The sequence below is a fragment of the Procambarus clarkii genome, chromosome 45, assembly GCF_040958095.1.
Source record: "Procambarus clarkii isolate CNS0578487 chromosome 45, FALCON_Pclarkii_2.0, whole genome shotgun sequence".
NCBI lineage: Eukaryota > Metazoa > Arthropoda > Malacostraca > Decapoda > Cambaridae > Procambarus > Procambarus clarkii.
Genome location: NC_091194.1, coordinates 10,689,766 through 10,712,218, shown reverse-complemented (window position 1 = coordinate 10,712,218; position 22,453 = coordinate 10,689,766). Strand labels below are relative to the sequence as shown.

Here is a 22,453-nt window from a genome sequence, read left to right as displayed (position 1 = left end):
TTATCCTCGTGAATAGTGTATATACATTATTGATAATGCCCCATAAAAGCATAAAATGATGTAGATCTCTTGTCATAACACTCCATGTAACAAAGTGATTGAAGATAATTTGTACATGCAATCAAAAGATTGAATAGTTATAACAATCATTGGAGGCTTGAAACAGAAACCATGATAGCTTTGCTCATCAGCCAGCAAATATAGTTTATTCCCAAACATTGTTCAGGACTAAAGTAAGTTGTATACTAAAAAGTGGCATACGCATCTTTGTATACAGTATATGCCCTGAAAGTGGAATGGTTTTGTATTTAACCCTATATGCAAATTTGTTATTCACAGTACAATGCAAACATATGTTACCAGCAATAGGTCATCAAGGCCTTCTGTGCCCTCTGTAATCCTACTGTATTCTCCTCAATTATGACTATGAGAAAAGGTGGTGACCCTTTTTAGAAACTGAAGATTGTCAAGACCAAGAGCTGTTAATCATGAGTGATGCTATGTTGGTGTATTGTAGTTGTATTCTCAGAAGTGATGCATATAGCATCACTTGTGGTTGAACAGTATTCAAAAATTCAAGAAATAGTGGCATGGGTGAAACTATGTGATAAGCAAGGTAGACATGACCACAAACTGAGCACATTATTAGGTACTTTGGTGATCAAATGTCCATTTACCAGTTATGTCCATATTCTTGGCCTAACATATATTTTCCCCAAGTAAGTACTGTACACCAAAATCTAAAGTTCTCAAGAACCATGGGTACAAGAAAGTTGGAGGTTCAAGCATTTACTTACCCAGTAAAAGCCATGAGGTATTTCAAAGAATGTTGGCACCACATCTCCTGCCGCTACAGGCGCCAGGTAAAAACTAGGTAGGAGGCGGTCAGGAAGGTGAGGGCAACACTGGGCGAGGCACTGCAGGAGGCCCAGCTGAGAGGGTATATGTGGTTGCAGGCATGGATACTACAACACTTGGCACAAGATTCCTGGCTGATTCCAAAACCTTTTGGTCGGCAGCCAAAGTAGCAGACATCAGTGCATTCCCGCGTCAGAGTGATGAGTACACCATTCACTTCCGTCCTCTCCACCTGCCACAAGACAAAATTATTATTATGAATTATATTTTATGCCTAAATATATAGTACAAACCACCACATATTCTATACTGTATAGCACTACTGGTTCAAGCCATTATTGAAAGAATGCATCAGTTTGGTACAAAGTACATTTCCAAACATTACTTCAAGATCCCCACAAGTACTACAAGGTCCCTACAAAAGTACTACCCACTACTGTATAACTGTACTCTTCTTCCCCATCAGTTATTAACTACCATCTCCAACTTTCTTTGGCGCAGTTTCCTAAAGGTAATGAATACTTTACTAAATCTTTGTTAAATCTTACATTCCTCATTAATTGTGACTTCTTTTACCTTGATATTAGTCTGTTGCTTGTTTACTATTATGTTTTGCTTGACTTAAAGATGACACATGTTTTGTTTTTTGCACCTTGGATTTTACCTTGGATCTATGGCTACATTGATTTGATTACCGTGTTTCTTTGTTTACATGGTTTTCTTTCCTACCCCCCCTGTTACTTTTAATGTCAAGTTGTAATTGTCCTTGAAAAATTTTCCCCCTAAATTCCATGTATCCCTAGTTCTTGTGTTAACTTTTTTGTTTAGGATTCCCTTTATTTTTGGTTACTTTTCTTTGGCTACCTTAAAATGTTAACTTGATTTCAGACCCCTTGGTAGTTGTTACCATGGTTACATGATTTTATGCTCTACCTGCTCTTTGGGTACTGTTTTACTTCAACCCATTAGTTACTTTGAATAGTACAAAAGATATTAGAGACCAACTCAAAACAAAAAAAGTCTAACGTGATGTGTGGGTTTATACTAGAAGCTTCATTAATAAGAATGATAAAGTTAACATGCAACTTTTCCTTGTCCAAATGAGACTTCATTTTGCCGAAACGCTATGCTTGCAAGTGGTTGTACAAGAATGCAAGAACTCTTGTATATATATTTTAAATAAATAAATTTGGAAACATTCAATTAAGAATGACAAATTTAATCCCAAGGATTAAATCAATTTTTTTTTATGAAGACAGATTAAGAGTACTGGAGATACATACTCAAAGATATGACTAGTATACAAGTAAGATAATGTAAAAAGTCAATAACAGAACTTTTTAATAGTGAAATAAAATTACCTAAACAGCTTTTAAACCTAAATTTGTCTAAACAGTAAGTCGATAGTAATTACAGTTGCAGACGAACAGAACAGGGTGTCAAGTAGCATGAATAAAGCAAATACCTTAACTTTAAAGTAAGATAAATACTGCAAGTTGAAACGAGTGTTAACAAGATGTGCCTTTCACAGGCCAGTAGGTCTATCGCAGGGCCATCTGTCCTAAGATTTACCGAACGTCAAGAAACTGTCGGACTAAAGTCTCCATTCCTAACCTACCAGAGGACCCAAAACAGAAAATGGTACTATCAATTTTGCAAGCCACTACCATTTTCTAGTACGACTATTTTTGGCCTTGGGTGAAGTGAAAATGCGAAGATGGGGGAAGGACAGTTCTTAACTCACCCTACAATAGATGTCCTTGAGGCCGCAGGCCACCAGATATTCATCACTAACATTGCGGCCGTTATGTCGGCCAAGGCATGGGTGGTCCCACTCGTAAGGTGACTTCCGGAAGTCCAACTTGCAGGAGTAGCATGTCAAGTTGCCAGGACGAACAATAAGGTGGTCAACATTCAATATCGCGTTCCCCCCTTTGTCAACGCTCTCGCCTGGTGATTTCACATCGGGAGAGTCGAACCTGGTGCGCTCTATGTCGTCGTTCCCAAACCCAGGATTTTGGAAATCATTATTGTCAAGCCCAGGATTTTGGAAACCTGGATTTTGAAGCCCAGGATTTTGAAAACTGGGATTTTGAAAACCATGATTTTCAAGTCCAGGATTTTGGAAACCAGTGTTTTCGAAATCATACTTATAAAAGTCAGGGTTCTGATAATCGTTATCTGGAAAGCTATTACCGAGCCTGCTGTGGCCTGAGACTTTTCTGTCATTGAGGTCTTCATGTTGTAGCCCCAAGCTGTTGTGATCCCGCGACGACTGGCCCTCGACTGCTGATGGAGGAAAAGGAAGAAAAAGTTATTGTATACTGTATCTGAAATTGTGTAAGAGAAAGTTAGTCACAGGAAAAAGTTATTCCTCTACCTTGTGTCTACCTAGGAGGTTTTGTTGATCAACGGCCCCATGGCCTGGTCAGAGACCAGGCAGCGGTTTCTCTAGTTCTTCGCAGTCACTTGTCCCTCGATAACTACTTGGTGAATCAGATACCTTTGATATTGCTCACCTTATGTATTAGGTAATAGGAGATCAAAGGGACAGTACACAATGAAGGGGGAACTGCCTACCGGTGAAGACTCGAGAAAGAAACCTGGGAGTGGATGTAACACCTAATCTAACTCCTGAAGCACATATAAATAGGATAACGACAGCAGTGTACTCTACACTGACAAAAATTAGAACATCATTCAGAAACCTAAGTGAGGAGGCTTTCAAGGCACTTTACACTACCTCCGTGAGACTAGTTTTAGAGTATGCTGCACCATCATGGAGTCCCCACCTGAAGAAACACATAAGGAAACTGGAAAAGGTTCAGATGTTTGCGACAGAGGCTCGTCCCAGAGTTAAGAGGGATGTGATATGAAGAGTGCCTGAAGGAAGTGGGGCCAGATTCACAAAGCAGTTACAAAGGCACTTACGAACCTGTACATCTTTTCTCAATTTTTGGCGGCTTTGTTTACAATTATTAAACAGTTAATGAGCTCTAAAGCACCAGGAGGCTGTTTATAACAATAACAACAGTTGATTGGGAAATTTTCATGCTTGTAAACAGTTTAATAAATGTAACCAAAGCCGTCAAAGATTGAGAAAAGATGTACACGTTCGTAAGTACTTGCATAACTGCTTCGTGAATCTTTCCCCTGAACCTTATGACACTGGAAAAAATAAGGGAGAGGGGGATATGATAGGAACGTATAAAATACTCAGGGGAATTGACAAAATGGAAATAGAGAAAATGTTAACACATAATATTAACAGAACGAGGGGACATGGGTGGAAGCTGGAAGCTCAGAGGAGTCACAGAGATGTTAAGAAGTTTTCTTTTAGCATGAGACTAGTGGAAAATGAAATGCACTTAAGGAGCAAGTTGTGGAAGCAAACTCTCTTCATAATGTTAAAACTAGTTATGATAGGGAAATGGGACAGGAGCCATTACTGTAAATAACCGATGGCTAGAAAGGCGGGATCCAAGAGTCAATGCTCGATCCTGCAGGCACAAATAGGCCAGTACATATATACACACACAAATGTCGTACATATATATATATATATATACACACACAAATGTCGTACATATATATATATATACACACACAAATGTCGTACATATATATATATATACACACACAAATGTCGTACATATATATATATATATATATATACACACACAAATGTCGTACATATATATATATATATATATATATATATATATATATTATATATATATATATATATTATATATATATATATATATATATATATATATAATGTGTGTGTGTGTATGTATGTATATATATGTATACATTTATTCTAAACCAAGTATATAACTAAACCACCGTATAGGGACCCATTAAAGGGTCCATGTATACACCCTGTATACCACCAGACACTTCTCAGAAACAAAAGAAATAGCTTAAAATAGTAAGTCAGAGTAAGGATTGAGCCAAGAGTCAGGCTTCGTGGTCAACCCCCCCCCTCCAGTCGCCCCACACTCTAGGCTCCCTAACACCACCACCTCACGCTGCCGTAATCACTACACCTTCAATCACTATACCTTCTCATTTGCTGTGCTAAATATAAATTCTAGTTTAAAAATGAGGCTCCAGGAACAGCAACAAATAAATATAAAAAATACATATAATTATATATTAACATGTATTTGCCGACTCGTTCTTCAGCGTGTTGGCAGGTGTATAAGCCTCGTCATTTGCTAGGGGGAACTAGATAAGCTTAAAATGCTGTTGGTGTTAGACTTGGGGCGTATACACCGCGGAAGAGGCTTTTAAGCTCACTACAACGGCTTACTGGCCAGTCAGCAAACATACTTTAGTCCTGCACATAGTCCATGATAAAGCTACCCTCCCAGAGCATAACCTAGAAGTAGACTACACTCTACCCTGCCCTCGCCCACACACACCGCCCACACACTGCCCTGCCCTCGCCCGCACACCACACACCGCCCTTGGTAATGAACCAGAGGGTCATTAGACTGAAGACTCGAGCGAAGGTCATAAAATATCGCCAGCGAAGGGGTCCCAAGTGATGGTAACATTCCTGGAGGCGAGTCACTCGGCCCTGCCACACTCCCCTCCAGTCTCTGGCGGGTGATACGTCTCCCTCAACCCTTAATTCAGTAGAAAAACTCGCCCATAATGGCGGGGTGAGTGTATTATGGGCCCCGGGCCGCCACACTGCCCGACGGGTCGCGTGACTTATCATGAGAAGTTGCAGTAGACGAATACCTTCACAGGAAGAACGTACTAAGAACATCCTCAAAGGAACACTGTATAGTAGAGGAATTATTCTGTATTTACTCTGTATTCACCGTATAATAGAGGAAAAATAGATTAGAAAGGCGGGGTCCAAGAGCTAATATAGCTTGGTTCTGCATGCACAAATAGTAAATACCCAAAGGAGGAACAGGTAACTAGTGGCCGAGGTCCAGTGAAGGAAGTAGGGGGCCGAGAACACCGCCAGCTGGCAGGCACCTTCAAATCAATTCCCGGGGCCGCCCTGCCATCCTTCACACCGACACTTACAGCTGGTGGGGTCTGACCCTGTAGCCTCGTCAACAGTGTCACCTCTTAAGTCACCTCACTCCTCGTCTATCCTACTCTTGGGATGGAATTGGACTGCGTTGCTTTGGATTTCGATGGGTTCGGTTGGGTTCGATTCGTTTAAAGAGCAGTTGTTGACCCCCTGAAGAGGTATCAATTTGCGTTTTCGTGAAATATCTGGTCAAAAATGACAGTCAAGTGCGGTCAAGGACTCCGGGAAAGAATGTGAACATTTGGAAAGCAAATTAAAAGGATGGGTAACAACAGTAATAAATATCGTACAGTAGCGCTGAAAACTGACGTGTTGTGCTACTGGATGCTCTTCAACCCGTCCTCCTATTAGCATGTGGCAGTTTGACGTGCTATTTACCAAAAACTGTCGTACTAGAAAATAGTAGCGACTCCTGATATTAACAATGTCCCGTTTTCTGTTCGTGGGTCCTCTGGTAGGTTAGGATAAGGGCACTTTAGTACGACAGTGTTGACGTGGGAAACGCTCGCAAGAACGGGCTGCTCAAGTTCAGTTATTAATTCATAAAGAATCAGAGAGCCGAAGCTCAACCCCCCGCAAGCACAACTTGGCGAGCACGGGGTCTGGTAGCTGAGTGGACAGCGCACAGGACTCTTAATTCTGTGGCCCGGGTTCGATTCCCGGACCAGTAAGAAACAAATGGGCAAAGTTTCTTTCACCCTGATGCCCCTGTTACCTAGCTGTAAATGGGTACTGGGAGTTAAACAATTGTTACGGAGCTGCTTTCTGGGCGTTCGTGTGTGTGGGGGGAAAAAATAATAAGTAGTTGATTACTGATGATTGATTGACAGTTGAGAGGCGGACCGAAAGAGCAGAGCTCAACCCCCGCAAGAATAACTAGGTGAATACGGGTCCACTCCTACAGTAACGTGACCTCCCACAACCAATAGTGACAGCCTCCGGCCTTCCACCTACACCACCTCCACTTTCAAGAGTGGTGCCGAAAATTAGGCTCTCACGACAGGCGCTGACCACCACGGATGGCGGGAGAGTAGTGCAAAATCACTACAAAACATACTTAGCCAGTGTACCTGTTGTGTTGCTAGAGTTACGTAAGAACACACACGAGAGATTTAGCCTGGGTTCGGATCCTGGCCGGGGAGGATTAACTAGGCACCAATCCTCAACTTTACGCCTCTGTTCATCCAGCAGTGAATGGATACCTGGTTGTTAAACGATTTTTATACATATTTTTTACTACAGACGTGAACTGACGGGTCGTATGCCAGGAAATACAAGTGGGTAAGGCTTACCATGAGCAGGAGTCAGCAGTCTTCTGTTCCTGTACCCACCTGTGGCAACACAATTAGTACTAGACAGGTATGGAGCAGGAATTAAACCCAGCCACAGGGAAAAGGTTAAATCATTAAAGGATCATATAAATGAGAAGCTAAAGAAGGCCATAAGCATAGTAGAACTTAAAGTATGGATGAACTACTTAGAGGCAATGTTAAAATGCAGGAAGATGTTGAGGCAGAAAGAAAAGGGAACAAGAAAGAAGTACACTGAAAGATGAGTTAGCTTTCCTTCAAACAAGTAGACGATCTGACGGAAATGAATCTCAACATGAAGGCAGTTCACTTGTCAGGAAATTGACAAGTGTGGCAGGAAATGCAATCTTATCATGATGTCCAGTAATAAGGAGACATAAGATGCATAGAGGAGGGTGCAGCCATGTTGATACACCTTCACTGCAGATTTGAAGAAGTCAAATTAGCAGAGGGAGCTGACTAGCAAGAGTGTATGCTTGGAATAGCAACAGTGGATGACATAAGACGGGGGCAGCACTGACTTTCAATCCCTCACCAAGAATTACAGTCCGTGGAACAATACGAATGCAACAAGAATTCTCTAAAGACAATGGAAAAAACAGTTTGTTACACAAACCTGTAGACAATTATTACAGACGTGGGGACTACACTAAGATAATGGACTGTGTGAAATCCAGCGGGGAAGACATGGAAGGGAGGACACCAAGTGTGATGATGGAATTCATTGCTGGAAAATGTGCCGAGACAACGGAGCAGTTCCTATCACTGGAGGAGGTGGACAAGAAAAGTGAAGATAATTAACCCTTGGTTCAATACCCAATGCAGGGAAACTAAATGAAAATGACCTTGGAGTCAGACTCCACAAATCACTGAAAGTTGCAAAACGAATGAGAGTTGTAGTAAAAAAAAATATGCAAAACAAATCCTAGGTTTGGTCAAACGAGCCTGAGAGTTCAAGGCAGTTTAAGGAAAAAAGGTTATTCAACCGCATGAATCTCTGGAGCGCCTCCGTACTATAGACTAATGTATCCAAGCCTGGAGACCAAGTCTTCAGAAGGACATATCTGCTTTGGAGAAAGTTCAACAGCGGGCGACAAAAATCATCTCTGAACTATGTATGACTCTCCTACCAGGGCTAACAGTCCGTTAGCCCTATCAACCAGACACGACTTTGCTGATCAACGAAACTTTATTTACTAAGTATATAAATAAGAATTTGGGTAGGTATAAAAAGCTGTTTAGCAATGAGCCAATACGCCTTCTATAACTTCGTATATTCTTCCTTCTTAAGGAAATAAGACAAAACGTCTCGCCCTGCATGGGAATCGAACCCGGATTCATTCCGTTGTGTTACAGGTTACTAAAAAATAAGACAATGACACGAGGGTCGAGTCGGCCTTGGGACGTGTCTGGGGTTCGAGACTGACCTAACACACTCCACCTCCTGCGTCATCATCATTTCCTAAATACAATTTTTGTTTTCCGTCTCCTGACGCAGCCTCGTTTATGCTGAAGCGGTAATATTGTTGCTTGGATGCAGATAATTAAAATTTTCGGTGGAAAATAGCAGGATTGGTTTGAGAAATGAGTAGAGACATGCTTTTAGCTGCAAAATGTGCAGCGATAGTGTGTTATTACTGTCAAGCCTCGCTCTGCACCACTGACGGTGTTCACTGCGGAGTATTGCGGGTTCTGACCCTACCCCTCAGGTTGGTGCCCCTGCTCCACACACCACCCCTCAGGTTGGTGCCCCTGCTCCACACACCACCCCCTCCCAGGTTGGTACCCCTGCTCCACACACCACCCCTCAGGTTGGTGCCCCTGCTCCACACACCACCCCCTCCCAGGTTGGTACCCCTGCTCCACACACCACCCCCTCTCAGGTTGGTACCCCTGCTCCACACACCACCCCCTCTCAGGTTGGTACCCCTGCTCCACACACCACCCCTTCCCAGGTTGGTACCCCTGCTCCACACACCACCCCCTCCCAGGTTGGTACCCCTGCTCCACACACCACCCCCTCTCAGGTTGGTACCCCTGCTCCACACACCACCCCCTCTCAGGTTGGTACCCCTGCTCCACACACCACCCCCTCTCAGGTTGGTACCCCTGCTCCACACACCACCCCCTCTCAGGTTGGTACCCCTGCTCCACACACCACCCCCTCTCAGGTTGGTACCCCTGCTCCACACACCACCCCTTCCCAGGTTGGTACCCCTGCTCCACACACCACCCCCTCTCAGGTTGGTACCCCTGCTCCACACACCACCCCCTCTCAGGTTGGTACCCCTGCTCCACACACCACCCCCTCTCAGGTTGGTACCCCTGCTCCAATCTGATTGGCGTATAAATATTCACTTAAAGGGCAGAATAAATAAAGCAAAAACATAATTAGAAAAACAAGGAGATTCTGAAGCCTCAGTACAAACACACAGGTTCACCTATATAATTCTCTAGTCTGGCCGCGTCTCTAATACTCTCCAGTACCACTACTTAAACAAAACATACAAAAACTATCCCCTATCCGGTACCTGTGCATACAAATTATATCTACAGACTAAATCCCTAAACACACCACGAGTTTTCATGTGTTATTTTCACTTCCAAACTCTTGATCCTAAATTCTAATCCACTCTTAAAGCCTCTTCCAAGTTAGACGTAACAGAACGCATCAGCATCACGCCAGAAATAAATCCTTAACGTTCTCAGCGTAAAAACAAGATCTCCGCCAACATTCCATGCCAACCCAAGAAGCCAATATATGGCTCTTGCTCCCTAATGACTTAAAAATATTGTCCAACCAACACTGCATTCAAAATTAAAACAAAAGTACGCGTTTTCATGTTCATAGTACCCCAAGGTGGGACGCTAACTCCCCCAGTATATTACAGTGCAATAATGCAACTTCACCAGGTTGTATATATTTATACACTGAGATGTATGTATCCGCCTCCCCGGTATACATACACCGAGAGTGTACTTGCCTGTAGTGCTGGACTATGTTCAGGACTACACTAGTCTTGCAGGCCAGTGTAATATATTCTATCACTTCATGCCGGGGTAGTTATTATGCGGATACAAATCACACTGTCCCTATCATTACTCTTATCTGTTAGCTTAAGGACGTGCGGGAGACTGCTTGTTCCTGCCTCTACACACCTGTACTACTGAGTCCCCAACACCTGTAGGCTTTACAAGACTGCACCACTGTGTCACCAACACCTGTAGGCTTTACAAGACTGCACAACTGAGTCACCAACACCTGTAGGCTGTACAAGACTGTACCACTGTCACCAACACCTGTAGGCTTTACAAGACTGCACAACTGTGTCACCAACACCTGTAGGCTTTACAAGACTGCACAACTGTGTCACCAACACCTGTAGGCTTTACAAGACTGCACAACTGTGTCACCAACACCTGTAGGCTTTACAAGACTGCACAACTGTGTCACCAACACCTGTAGGCTTTACAAGACTGCACAACTGTGTCACCAACACCTGTAGGCTTTACAAGACTGCACAACTGTGTCACCAACACCTGTACTTCACAACTTCTACCTTCTTGTGTATACATATCTACAAGTAAATTAAATTTAGAGTGATTTAAATCAAAAGTATTAACGTTACGGAGGTATAGAAGTTGGCAGTGTGACAGGCACAGTGTGACCAGCCGTGACAGGTGTCACGAGCCGTGACCCCTTGACACAATTGAGGGACACATGGGGGGGGGAGGAGGATACAGATACATAATACCTGGGTTTGGGGTGTTTTTTTTTTGGGGGGGGGGGGGGTTACACACTGGGGGTCACGTAGCAGTAATACTCACGACACTTGTGTCCTCATTATCTTACCTGGTCCCCCCCCTCCCAGTTGTGTCCCTTCACCTGTCGGTACCTGTGTCCACCCCCTCCACCACCCCTGCCAGGTACTGACCTGCCTCCAGGATACAACCCCCACAACAGCTGCCCAACTCACGGAGACCTCATTTACCTGCCTAGTTGTGCCACTCACAACCCCATGTACACAGTCTTATAGCCTCTAAATGTCAATATATGTTGATATTTCTAAGGTTATCGCAGCGTTATTTGTTATTAATAAAAGAAATGATAGGCCACAGATGTTTTGTCCGGTATTCCTTGCCACAGCCAAGCAAATTACAACCAACAGTTAACAAGGACAGTGGTTGTAGCGACACACAGCACGGGTGTTACACCCTTGTGGTTATGATGTGAGAGCGCTAGGCTATAGGTACAATCAGTGACAGGTACAACCCACAACAGTCGACTAACTCCCGGGCGCCATTGTACCATACTGCTACATTAACAGGTGAAAGGAAACCTTCCCAAACGTCTATATCCAGCCTCGGAAATCGAACCTTGAATCATTTGGATGTGAGCAGATTTCACCACCACTTGCACTAACGAACTGAACACCTCGATGAAGAGTTAAATAATGACGAATTACTTGCTTTTGGGTTCAAATTAGGCTTTAAGAGTCAGTGAGAGCACCAGGAAGGGTTCAAACTCACCGGATTTTTTTTACGGGCTATTCATACCCGTGCCACCTCTTGGGTGGCTTAATCTTTATCAATCATCGGATCTCATAACCCACCGACCCAAACCCAAACTAACCCAAACCTCCCCTCTAATGCATGTTGACAATATACGCGGTTTTGACAATTGCGGAAAATTAGATTTCTGGAAGGCTGGGGCCACCGGACTATCCTGTTGGTAACACTGTATACATTCATTGTTGCATTGACACTGTTGACAATTGTTGCTTGTATAGGCGTTGTGACGTCATACTGTATTATCTGTCCGGGTGTCGTACAGCTGGTTGGTCGGGCACCTGGTGTCGTACAGCGGGTCGGTCGACCACCTGGTGTCGTACAGCGGGTCGGTCGACCACCTGGTGTCGTACAGCGGGTCGGTCGACCACCGGGTGTTGTACAGCGGGTCGGTCGACCACCCGGTGTCGTATAGCGGGTCGGTCGACCACCTGGTGTCGTACAGCAGGTCGGTCGACCACCTGGTGTCGTACAGCGGGTCGGTCGACCACCCGGTGTCGTAACAGCTGGTCGGTCGACCACCCGGTGTCGTACAGCGGGTCGGTCGACCACCCGGTGTCGTACAGCGGGTCGGTCGACCACCCGGTGTCGTACAGCGGGTCGGTCGACCACCCGGTGTCGTACAGCGGGTCGGTCGACCACCCGGTGTCGTACAGCGGGTCGGTCGACCACCCGGTGTCGTACAGCGGGTCGGTCGACCACCCGGTGTCGTACAGCGGGTCGGTCGACCACCCGGTGTCGTACAGCGGGTCGGTCGACCACCCGGTGTCGTAACAGCTGGTCGGTCGACCACCCGGTGTCGTAACAGCTGGTCGGTCGACCATCCTGGTGTCGTACAGCGGGTCGGTCGACAACCTGGTGTCGTACAGCGGGTCGGTCGACCACCTGGTGTCGTAACAGCTGGTTGGTCGACCACCTGGTGTCGTACAGCGGGTCCGTCGACCACCTGGTGCTCGACGGGCCCGCTGTACGACACCCAGGTGCTCGACGGGCCCGCTGTACGACACCCAGGTGCTCGACGGGCCCGCTGTACGACACCCAGGTGCTCGACGGGCCCGCTGTACGACACCCAGGTGCTCGACGGGCCCGCTGTACGACACCCAGGTGCTCGACGACGTACAGCGGGCCCGTCGAGCACCTGGGTGTCGTACAGCGGGCCCGTCGAGCACCTGGGTGTCGTACAGCGGGCCCGTCGAGCACCTGGGTGTCGTACAGCGGGCCCGTCGAGCACCTGGGTGTCGTACAGCGGGCCCGTCGAGCACCTGGGTGTCGTACAGCGGGCCCGTCGAGCACCTGGGTGTCGTACAGCGGGCCCGTCGAGCACCTGGGTGTCGTACAGCGGGCCCGTCGAGCACCTGGGTGTCGTACAGCGGGCCCGTCGAGCACCTGGGTGTCGTACAGCGGGCCCGTCGAGCACCTGGGTGTCGTACAGCGGGCCCGTCGAGCACCTGGGTGTCGTACAGCGGGCCCGTCGAGCACCTGGGTGTCGTACAGCGGGCCCGTCGAGCACCTGGGTGTCGTACAGCGGGCCCGTCGAGCACCTGGGTGTCGTACAGCGGGCCCGTCGAGCACCTGGGTGTCGTACAGCGGGCCCGTCGAGCACCTGGGTGTCGTACAGCGGGCCCGTCGAGCACCTGGGTGTCGTACAGCGGGCCCGTCGAGCACCTGGGTGTCGTACAGCGGGCCCGTCGAGCACCTGGGTGTCGTACAGCGGGCCCGTCGAGCACCTGGGTGTCGTACAGCGGGCCCGTCGAGCACCTGGGTGTCGTACAGCGGGTCCGTCGAGCACCTGGGTGTCGTACAGCGGGCCCGTGGAGCACCTGGGTGTCGTACAGCGGGCCCGTGGAGCACCTGGGTGTCGTACAGCGGGCCCGTGGAGCACCTGGGTGTCGTATCGCTGGAGTATAAGAGGACCACTGGCTGCCCTGCCCACCATAGCCTCGTACAGACTCCCACGATAACTGTCACGTTCCCCCCAAGCAATAACACTTATGTTATTGTAAGTTTATCTTGGCCAAGGGCGCTTGACAACGGCAATGATGCTCTGGGTTACTTCCTCGGGGCTAAGAGGTGGTTGGCCACCCTTCTGTCCAGGACAGACAGTAATTGGTGACGCCTGGCCACCCTTCTGTCCAGGACAGACAGCAATTGGTGACGCCTGCAGGTGATTGGTGCAATAGGTAAGGAAAAGGTCAGGCAACAGTGAGGAAAGGTCACCTTCCTACGAGAAGCAGCAGTAGAAAATGAGGAGCTGTAGAATATACGAGTGAAAATGATGAGACACCAGTGCAAGTGACACATATACTCACTCTGGGCCAGGACGAGATGTGTAGCGAGCAGCGTGAAGGTGAGTGTCCCCATCATGGTCACACAGCACGATAGTGACCCCCACTCTCACCTGTATCAGCCTAAGAGTTTAACTGGCTGACTTCTCACACAAACACGTGTTCTGCAGACCATCTATAAATCAACTTTCCGCCATAACTTCTGACTGGGCCAACTGTTGAATGAGGATAGTTTCCTGGAAACACTCTCTTACGTCTAACTTCACTGGGGGGCTATAACTATCCAACCACCTCACCAAGACCCCCACAGGGTAAACGAAGCCTGGCCCTTACAATTCACACACACTAATGAGTTGTTTTATTTAAAACCCTTAAAGTTGATACTGTTGCTTGGTTTCGTGGCGGTGCGGCAGGCCAGGTGGCCGAGGTGGTGGTGGTGCTGTGGTGGTTCAACAAGAACTGACTCTTCCAAAAGCAGGCCTGGTGACCCCCTCTTCCTCTGCCCCCCCGTCCCCCAATCATAACCTCCCCCTCCCCTCCCTCTCCCTGTCTTCCCCTACATTTATTGTTTTCATGACTTCCGCTTCACCCTCTTCACTCTCCCCCCTCTCTCTCACCATTTATTTTTCATTCCTGTCTTCCCCGATCATTTGGATTTCTGTTTGTTTATTATCTTTTATCTCTGATTTTTAATGATATATTGTATCTCTTTCTTTGTTTATATTTTTGTTGTCTCCTTTCACCCCTGCTGTGTCACCCCTCCCTTCACCCCTGCTCTGTCACCTCTCCCTTCACCCCCTGCTGTCACCCTTCCCTTCACCCCCTGCTGTCACCCCTCCCTTCACCCCCTGCTGTCACCCCTCCCTTCACCCCCTCCCTTCACCCCTCCCTTCACCCCCTGCTGTCACCCCTCCCTTCACCCCCTGCTGTCACCCCTCCCTTCACCCCCTGCTGTCACCCCTCCCTTCACCCCCTGCTGTCACCCCTCCCAGCCCGGGCGAGGGTGGCATGCACTCCGCCACCACCCACAACGCCCTCACACACACCAATACCAATTACCTTTTCCACAGAAGAGAATTACAGCATAATTACCCGTTACCTGTAACAAGCGAGGCCTCGCCTTGCCCCCTCGCGTGTTCCCCCACAACCACCTGCCGCGAAAGTAGAACACGACGATATCTCCTCGCCAGCCAATCACGACCCTGGATGGTCAGGTGACCATCCTCGCCAGCCAATCACGACCCCTGGATGGTCACATGACGATCCTCGCCAGCCAATCACGACCTCTGGATGGTCAACGTGACCATCCTCGCCAGCCAATCACGACCCCGCCCCAAGGGTCTCGTGACAAGAGAGTTAAGTCCCGCCCATCACTTATTAAACTCTTGCATTAAGGAAATGATTTTACCCGACACTTGACGCTTCCTGCGCCTTGGTCTAGTGGGCGTGGTGGGCGTGGTCGATCACTGGTGGTGGGCGTGGTCGATCACTGGTGGTGGGCGTGGTCGATCACTGGTGGTGGGCGTGGTCGATCACTGGTGGTGGGCGTGGTCGATCACTGGTGGTGGGCGTGGTCGATCACTGGTGGTGGGCGTGGTCGATCACTGGTGGTGGGCGTGGTCGATCACTGGCGGTGGGCGTGGTCTCTCGGGTCATCACTAAGCTACACTCTGACGTTGGTGGTACTTATCTATCGGGACTCTCCTATCAGTGACTATGGGTGAGCGAGGTGAAGGTCTGTATGCCGCCCCTCCCCCCCCCCCTCTAGCAGCCCTGTTGTACCTGTTGCCTTATAATTCAACAAATAATGTTTGAATTCTTTTTGCCCTTCTTGCAGGTCATTTCACTTCATGTGTTGATCACCCGTACAGGGTACGCATACTATGGTGGGGGCTACATAAGGTGGACAAGGATAGCCTCTTTAGAGTGTAAGCAGGACAAGAGGACACTGCAGGTGGAAGAGAAGTTCACTGCAAGAGAGAACTTGATAACACCTCCAAAGGATACCTGATCAACTGTGATTCATATGTCAGACTGGGAGCAGCCGCGTCCAGCAGCCAGGAGGCCTGGTCACAGACCGGACCTTCACCACCGCCAGCCATATCCACCACGACTCTTCCCGCCACATGTCTTGCCAATCTCGGCTATGGTGGCCGAGACCACCATCGGTCCCGGCCTCCCGCCTCCATATCCGGTACAGCACTGACTCTGCCACTTGCTTGCATCAGTATTTATTCAACTTGCCCAAACCACATCCGGTCACGAGCCCTATCTATGTTTTAACTAAATTTTACACACATAATCTGGGCACAACACGACTCCCCCCACCACCCATAACCCTTCACAGAAAGTACGACCAGTACTTCAGAAAGTACTTGAACAATCTTCAAGACTGTCACCTACCATTCGCCATGACTGTCCATGACTGTGTCCGTGTGTCCGCCCTCACTTTTGTCAAGTTTGATAACCCGCTCATTCACATCTTCCTCCTGATATGACTATAGAACAGTTTTGGCTCTGAATTAGCCTTGCATACAATGTCATTCTCGTACTGTTTCTCTGCCACTCTCCTAGTTGCTGAGTCCAGCTGTCATTAGCCTCACCCATCTGTTAAGAGTCATACTCCCCCCCCATTGTACATATCTAGAAGAAGCCTAGTCACTAACAAGGAGGCAAGGTACCACAAAGTGAAGACATTTGTGTTGTATATCTCAATGGGAAACAGGCAAGAGAGCGGCTCCACCTTAGAATAGCGGTTCACCTCGGGAGGGAGGAGGTTTCCCGCCCAAGGATACTTCGGAGGATTTTGGTGCCGGGTTGCAAAAGGAACGTGATTGGTCAGTGGTAGGGACTTGGCCAGATTGACCAATCAGGAAGCGCCCCGGGTGTGACGTGACGTCAGGCGCCCCTGGGCGGACGCGGGAGATTCGTCGTCACTTGCCACCAGGCGTTAGAGCGAGCAGGTTCCTCGCTCTGACGGTCCTTAGCTTTAGAGAGATCTAGACTCACTCCCCCGCCACAGTACTCATTCCTGGCCTCTATGTATGCATTGTGGTTTCCTTTGTGCTGTGTTTCTCTATACTTCTTCCATGCTCTTTTTGCTTCTTTGTCTCCATACGCTGCCTGTTGAACCATGGGGTAATCCTCGTCTTGTTGCCCTTAACCTTTAGTGGTGGTATAAATCTTTCTTCGGATTTGATTTTGTCCGTTACGTAGTCAGAGAGGTAGTCTGAGAGTGAGAGTGCGAGCTTACAAGCATGTGTGTGAGTGAGAGAGAGCCAGCGAATATGAGAGAGCGCAAGTGTGCAAGTGAGAAAATGAGAGCTAGCGCGAGCGAGTGTGTGAGAGTGAGAGCGAGCCAGTGTGAGTGAGAGAACGAGCTCGAGTGAGTGTGTGAGAGCGCGAGCGAGTCAGAAAGTGAGAGAGCAAGTGTGAGAGTGCGAGTGTGGGGGGATAAGGGGAGGGGGGAGTGGACCACGCCCCTTGTGACTATGCCGGGCACAGTTCGCTACCGTGTATGCAACAAGCGTGGAGTGTCAAGTGGAGTGCCACTTGAGGGGTCGACACTCCAGACGAAGGCCGTCCCCAGGGCCAGTTAGTCATTATAGTTCCCTGGGTAATGGTGCCGTGAGACACACGCATAATTCACGGAATTAACCTCCCCTTGTGACTGGTGGGTAGAGCGATGGGCTCGCTTCTGGCTGGGTCGGCGTTCGATCCTCGAGGGGGGCCAAGTAATGACCCTCCCCAGGATGCAACCCCCCACATCAAGCTGGCTATATAACTCCTGGGTACGTATTTACTGCTTGGTGAACAGATGCATCAGGCGAGAGCGAGCACCATACGGTGCTGGGCAAACTACGTTGATTTAACGTTAAAACAAAGGACGTTTTAACGCTGGTGAAACTCCCCGTGTAGCCGTGATAAGCCGAGCAATATGCGCCACACTCAACACTATTCCCGCCACACACAGCAAGAGCCTAATACATTACCGGTGTTATGGTAGTTGGACTCGAATCAATACATCAAGGAAATGGAGCAACTTATCACAAGAAGGCACAGAGCCCAGAGAAGGTTAAGAAAGTCGTGTGTAATACAGCGACCCATTTTGACCATTGTATAAGTGTCCAGTACACACACACTACCATACCCTCACCCTGGCCTCACTACTATGGATCCGCTGGTAATGAGGCAAGGGCTAAGGGGAGGGGGGGGGGAAAGTAGGGGATAAGGGGAGGTAGTGAGGGAAGGGGTTAAATGGAGAGCGGAAAGAGGAGACGGGGTGAAAGCAGACAGCAAGGGTGACAGACAGTGGTTTCAACTTTACAATCCCCTCGCCAGGTAGCCTGTTAAGTTAGATTACGTTAAGTGGGGAAGGGGGGCAAGGGGCGCCGGTGGGGAGGGGGGGGGGGCGGGGAAGGATGGGAGGGGGGGACAATACTCTGGACAAGTTGAGGAATGCCTGAACCAGTAGGGTGTCCCCGATGTAATCACAGTCCTCACGCACCTCCTTGTTGCTTCCACCCTTACACACACCTGTACACGTGTGTACGTACATACAGGTGTGTGTGTGTGTGTGTGTGTGTGTGTGTGTGTGTGTGTGTGTGTGTGTGTGTGTGTGTGTGTGTTTACTAGTTGTGTTTTGCGGGAGTTGAGCTTTGCTCTTTCGGCCCGCCTCTCGACTGTCAATCAACTGTTTACTAACTATTAATTTTTTTTCCACACTACACACACCCCCAGGAAGCAGCCCGTGACAGCTGACTAACTCCAAGGTACCTATTTACTGCTAGGTAACAGGGGCATTCAGGGTGAAAGAAACTTTGCCCATTTGTTTCTGCCTGGTGCGGGAATCGAACCCGCGCCACAGAATTACGAGTCCTGCGCGCTATCCACCAGGCTACCAGGCCCCTTGTGTGTGTGTGTGTGTACTCACCTAATTGTGCTTGCGGGGGTTGAGCTTTGGCTCTTTGGTCCCGCCTCTCAACCGTCAATCAACAGGTGTACAGATTCCTGAGCCTACTGGGCTCTATCATATCTACATTCAAAGCTGTGTATGGAATCCGCCTCCACCACATCTGTCTAATGCATTCCATCTGTTAACTACTCTGACACTGAAAAAGTTCTTTCTAATGTCCCTGTGGCTCATTTCGGTACTCAGTTTCCACCTGTGTCCCCTTGTTCGCGTACCTCCAGTGTACTCTGGAGGAACTCTGAACAAGTTCCAAATAGCACGGGCTATGGTGAGCCCGTAACTTACCTGGCACAGGAGCGGCGCCTCTGGTTGGAGTCCTTCACCCTGCCTCATATTCCACCTCATAATCTGCCCTCACCTCTCCTCAGATGCGTGTGGACGTAGTGGCTTAGCACTTTCCCCTCACACCATCTCCACCCTCACTCCACCACTGCCTGACGGGTCGAAGACACTGTTATTCCACACCCATACCCCCCAAAAGTACCTTCCACCCCAATACCACCTCTACCTCCAAAGCCTATTATCTGATTTACCTCAGGGCCACTAAACCTAGTGACCTCGACGAGGACAGGAAGCCGGCGGCTTGTCGAATGTCCCCCCCCCCCCATTTGCCTTAATGTTTTTCAGAAAGATTTTAAAACTTAGCACAGTTTTCGCATTTACGGCTTGGGCGGGTAGGCGGTTCCATGGGTTAATAACCCTGTGGGTGGAAAAAAAGCATCTCTTGTTCTCAGTCCCACATTGTGGCTTGTTGAGCTTGAAGCCGTTGCTCCTTGTTTGTGTTACATCTGACCTCGAGGAAATCCGCTAAGCCCCTCGCAAACCCTACCGACTCCTACCTTCAATGAACAAATCCATAAGGGCCGTGATGAGGACTCGAACCTACGTCCGAGAGGATCCCAGACGTGTTTTAACGGTCCTACCATCAAGCCTCCCAACCTCCATACACCAACTGCTTTAAACTAACAGGTCGCGTGTTTTACGTTATCGCGACAGACGTTACAAACGCAAGCTATTAAGTAACGGCTAACACGTAATTTTCTATGGATCGGACTCTGTTGCTGAAGTAGGCTGCTTAGGTACCCAAGGTACTCTTTGCCCCCCCCCCACCCCCTCCCGCCTGGCATCACCCATTTTCCAAACCATGTCCAAACCCCACCCTTCCCCCCTACTCCTGCGACACAGTAAGATAGAGAAGCCTAGATCAACGCGTGGTACACAAATTGTGGCGCCGACTAACAAACCCGAGGTGAAGAAGAGACACAAGACAACCAGACCGCCGTAGTAGTGGAGACAAAGCTCGCCAATTACAAGCAGAAAAGAACTGTGGAGGAAGGCGGGGGAGTGTAACGCTCTTGGCCAGGACATGACGCATGAAGACACAACACGAGGCAAGGCCAAATGGCCACACATTATACAATGGTAATATAATAACGCCACATTTAGTCTAATAATAAAAAGCCTATATAAAGCGGAGGAAGGGATAGGAATATAGACATTGAGCTTGCATTGAACGAGTCCACTGGCGACTAGGTTGGTCCGCACACAAGACAAAATTCCTAATCATGGGCGACTTCGTCGTTGAAGGAACAAACTGGGACATGAGGGGAAACTATGAAGATATGACACGTAAACAAACACCCGGGTGGAAGTAAGGACAAACATCCTAACCTGTCAGACGGAGAGACACGAGAATGGATACAAGACAAACTATTTACCCAACTCTGAAAACACTTGATATGGTAGAACACAACAGACAAGCGACACGACCCGACACGGCGCAACACGGCGCGACACGACCCGACACGGCGCAACACGGCGCGACACGACCCGACACGGACGCGCCAGAAAAGACGTGTACCTAGCAGAACACCTCGCTAACTAAAAATACCCACTCGCCCTCCCCTTATTAATTGCATGACTGGAGTTTCAGGGGGAAAAAACCCGATCCCTTAATTGTTGGTGCAGGGGGGGGGGAGGTGGGGGTGGCGGGCTACCACACCCACACACACTGGTGCAGGTAACCCCAGTGTGTGTTTGGGGGGGGGGGGTAGTACCGTCTTGACGTACCATTGAAAGTCACGTACTATAAACGGTGCGTCAAAACAGTCACCTATTTATCAACGGTGCATCAAAACTGTCACCTATAATAGCAACGGTGCGTCAAAATAGCTATCAATAATTAACAATGTCAACAGAGACCATTTCTAGTGGGTGTCATCTCCTGGGAGCCCTATAGTGCATGACTCAAGTGACGAGTCACACCAGTAACCAGCCGCCAGAGGAGTCCTATCACCTTCCATCCCCCAATAAGCATCCCGAGGAGAAGAACATTGAGCAAAGAGCTTCAACGAAACTTTCGTAGATCCGAGACAATGTGAAATCTCGCCTTGCAGTTATTCCCGTGCAAGAAGACCCACATGGGTCACCCAATCAAGAGACCCCCTACATAGGGTACTTCTGCTCGCTTATATAATTACCTCCGAGCGTGAATATAAGAGTCCAGGGAGTTTTGGCCAAAGACTAGCTCATCAGTGCTTAACTCAAATAAATTTTAAGAGGTTCGGGTCTTGAGGCCATTATATGCCTCTATATAGCCTTTCTCACTACCACTGACAGGACGATTGATTGATTGACGAGTTGGCACGGGCATGAGTAGCACGTGAGTGGTAGATGTTTGGTGTGAATGTGATTGACAGGACTGTTGTTGTTTGTCCTTTTTAGATTGAGTTACTGGGAACAAAAAGTTCCAAGTAGCACGGGCTATGGTGAGCCCTGGCACAGGAGCAGTGATGTAACTCTTTGACAGGACGGGTATGGGGTGCATAATCGACTACAATCCCACCACCTCACCTTACAAGCATTACCCCTGTGAATCACGCGCGCTTCCACAGAAAATGCTGCACCACCCGCCTGAACTCTGTGCTTCTAAAAGTTGAAATCTCTTCATAACACAAAAAGAATATCAAATCTGATTTAAAGGTCTAGTTAATTATAGACTCGAAGCTGACACTACTAAGAAAAACAACTCGTAAAAATTGTGACTGACACACACACACACACACACACACACACACACACACACACACACACACAGTGTGGTAGAGGGAGAAACAATTGTGTTGAGTGCATAACCTTCTACCATGCAGGGGGAGGGGAAGCACACATTCATGTCTTGGTGTCACGGTTCCTGCTCACTCCTCGTGTTCCCTGAGTGATTCACCCCAGGGGGAGGGTGTATGGTATTGGGGTTCACCCCGGGGGAGGGGGTTATGCTATTGGGGTTATCGCCGGAGGAGGGGAGGAGCACTGGACCAATCAGAACTTACCCATCAGTGACTATAGGGTCTAGCTCTTCAGGTAACTAAGAATTGTAACTTGTAATGCCTTGTAACTA

The 22,453-nt window shown here is 48.3% G+C and overlaps 1 protein-coding gene across 2 annotated transcripts; it reads right to left on the bottom strand.

Annotated features, from left to right (window-relative positions):
* Position 1: 1 nt before the first annotated feature.
* On the bottom strand, positions 2-14,526 carry LOC123770013 (uncharacterized). Of its 2 annotated transcripts, none has more exons than XM_045761569.2 (3): positions 14,109-14,526; positions 2,603-3,147; positions 2-1,090 (listed from the first exon to the last, which is right to left on the bottom strand). In XM_045761569.2, the coding sequence occupies exons 1-3, from the start codon at positions 14,161-14,163 to the stop codon at positions 851-853; spliced, it is 840 nt and encodes a 279-aa protein (XP_045617525.1). In that variant the 5' UTR covers positions 14,164-14,526; the 3' UTR covers positions 2-850. The 2 variants fall into 2 exon arrangements, with proteins under 2 accessions (XP_045617525.1, XP_069157504.1); XM_069301403.1 differs by having other exon boundaries at positions 2,603-3,144.
* Between the last annotated feature and the right edge of the window lie 7,927 nt (positions 14,527-22,453).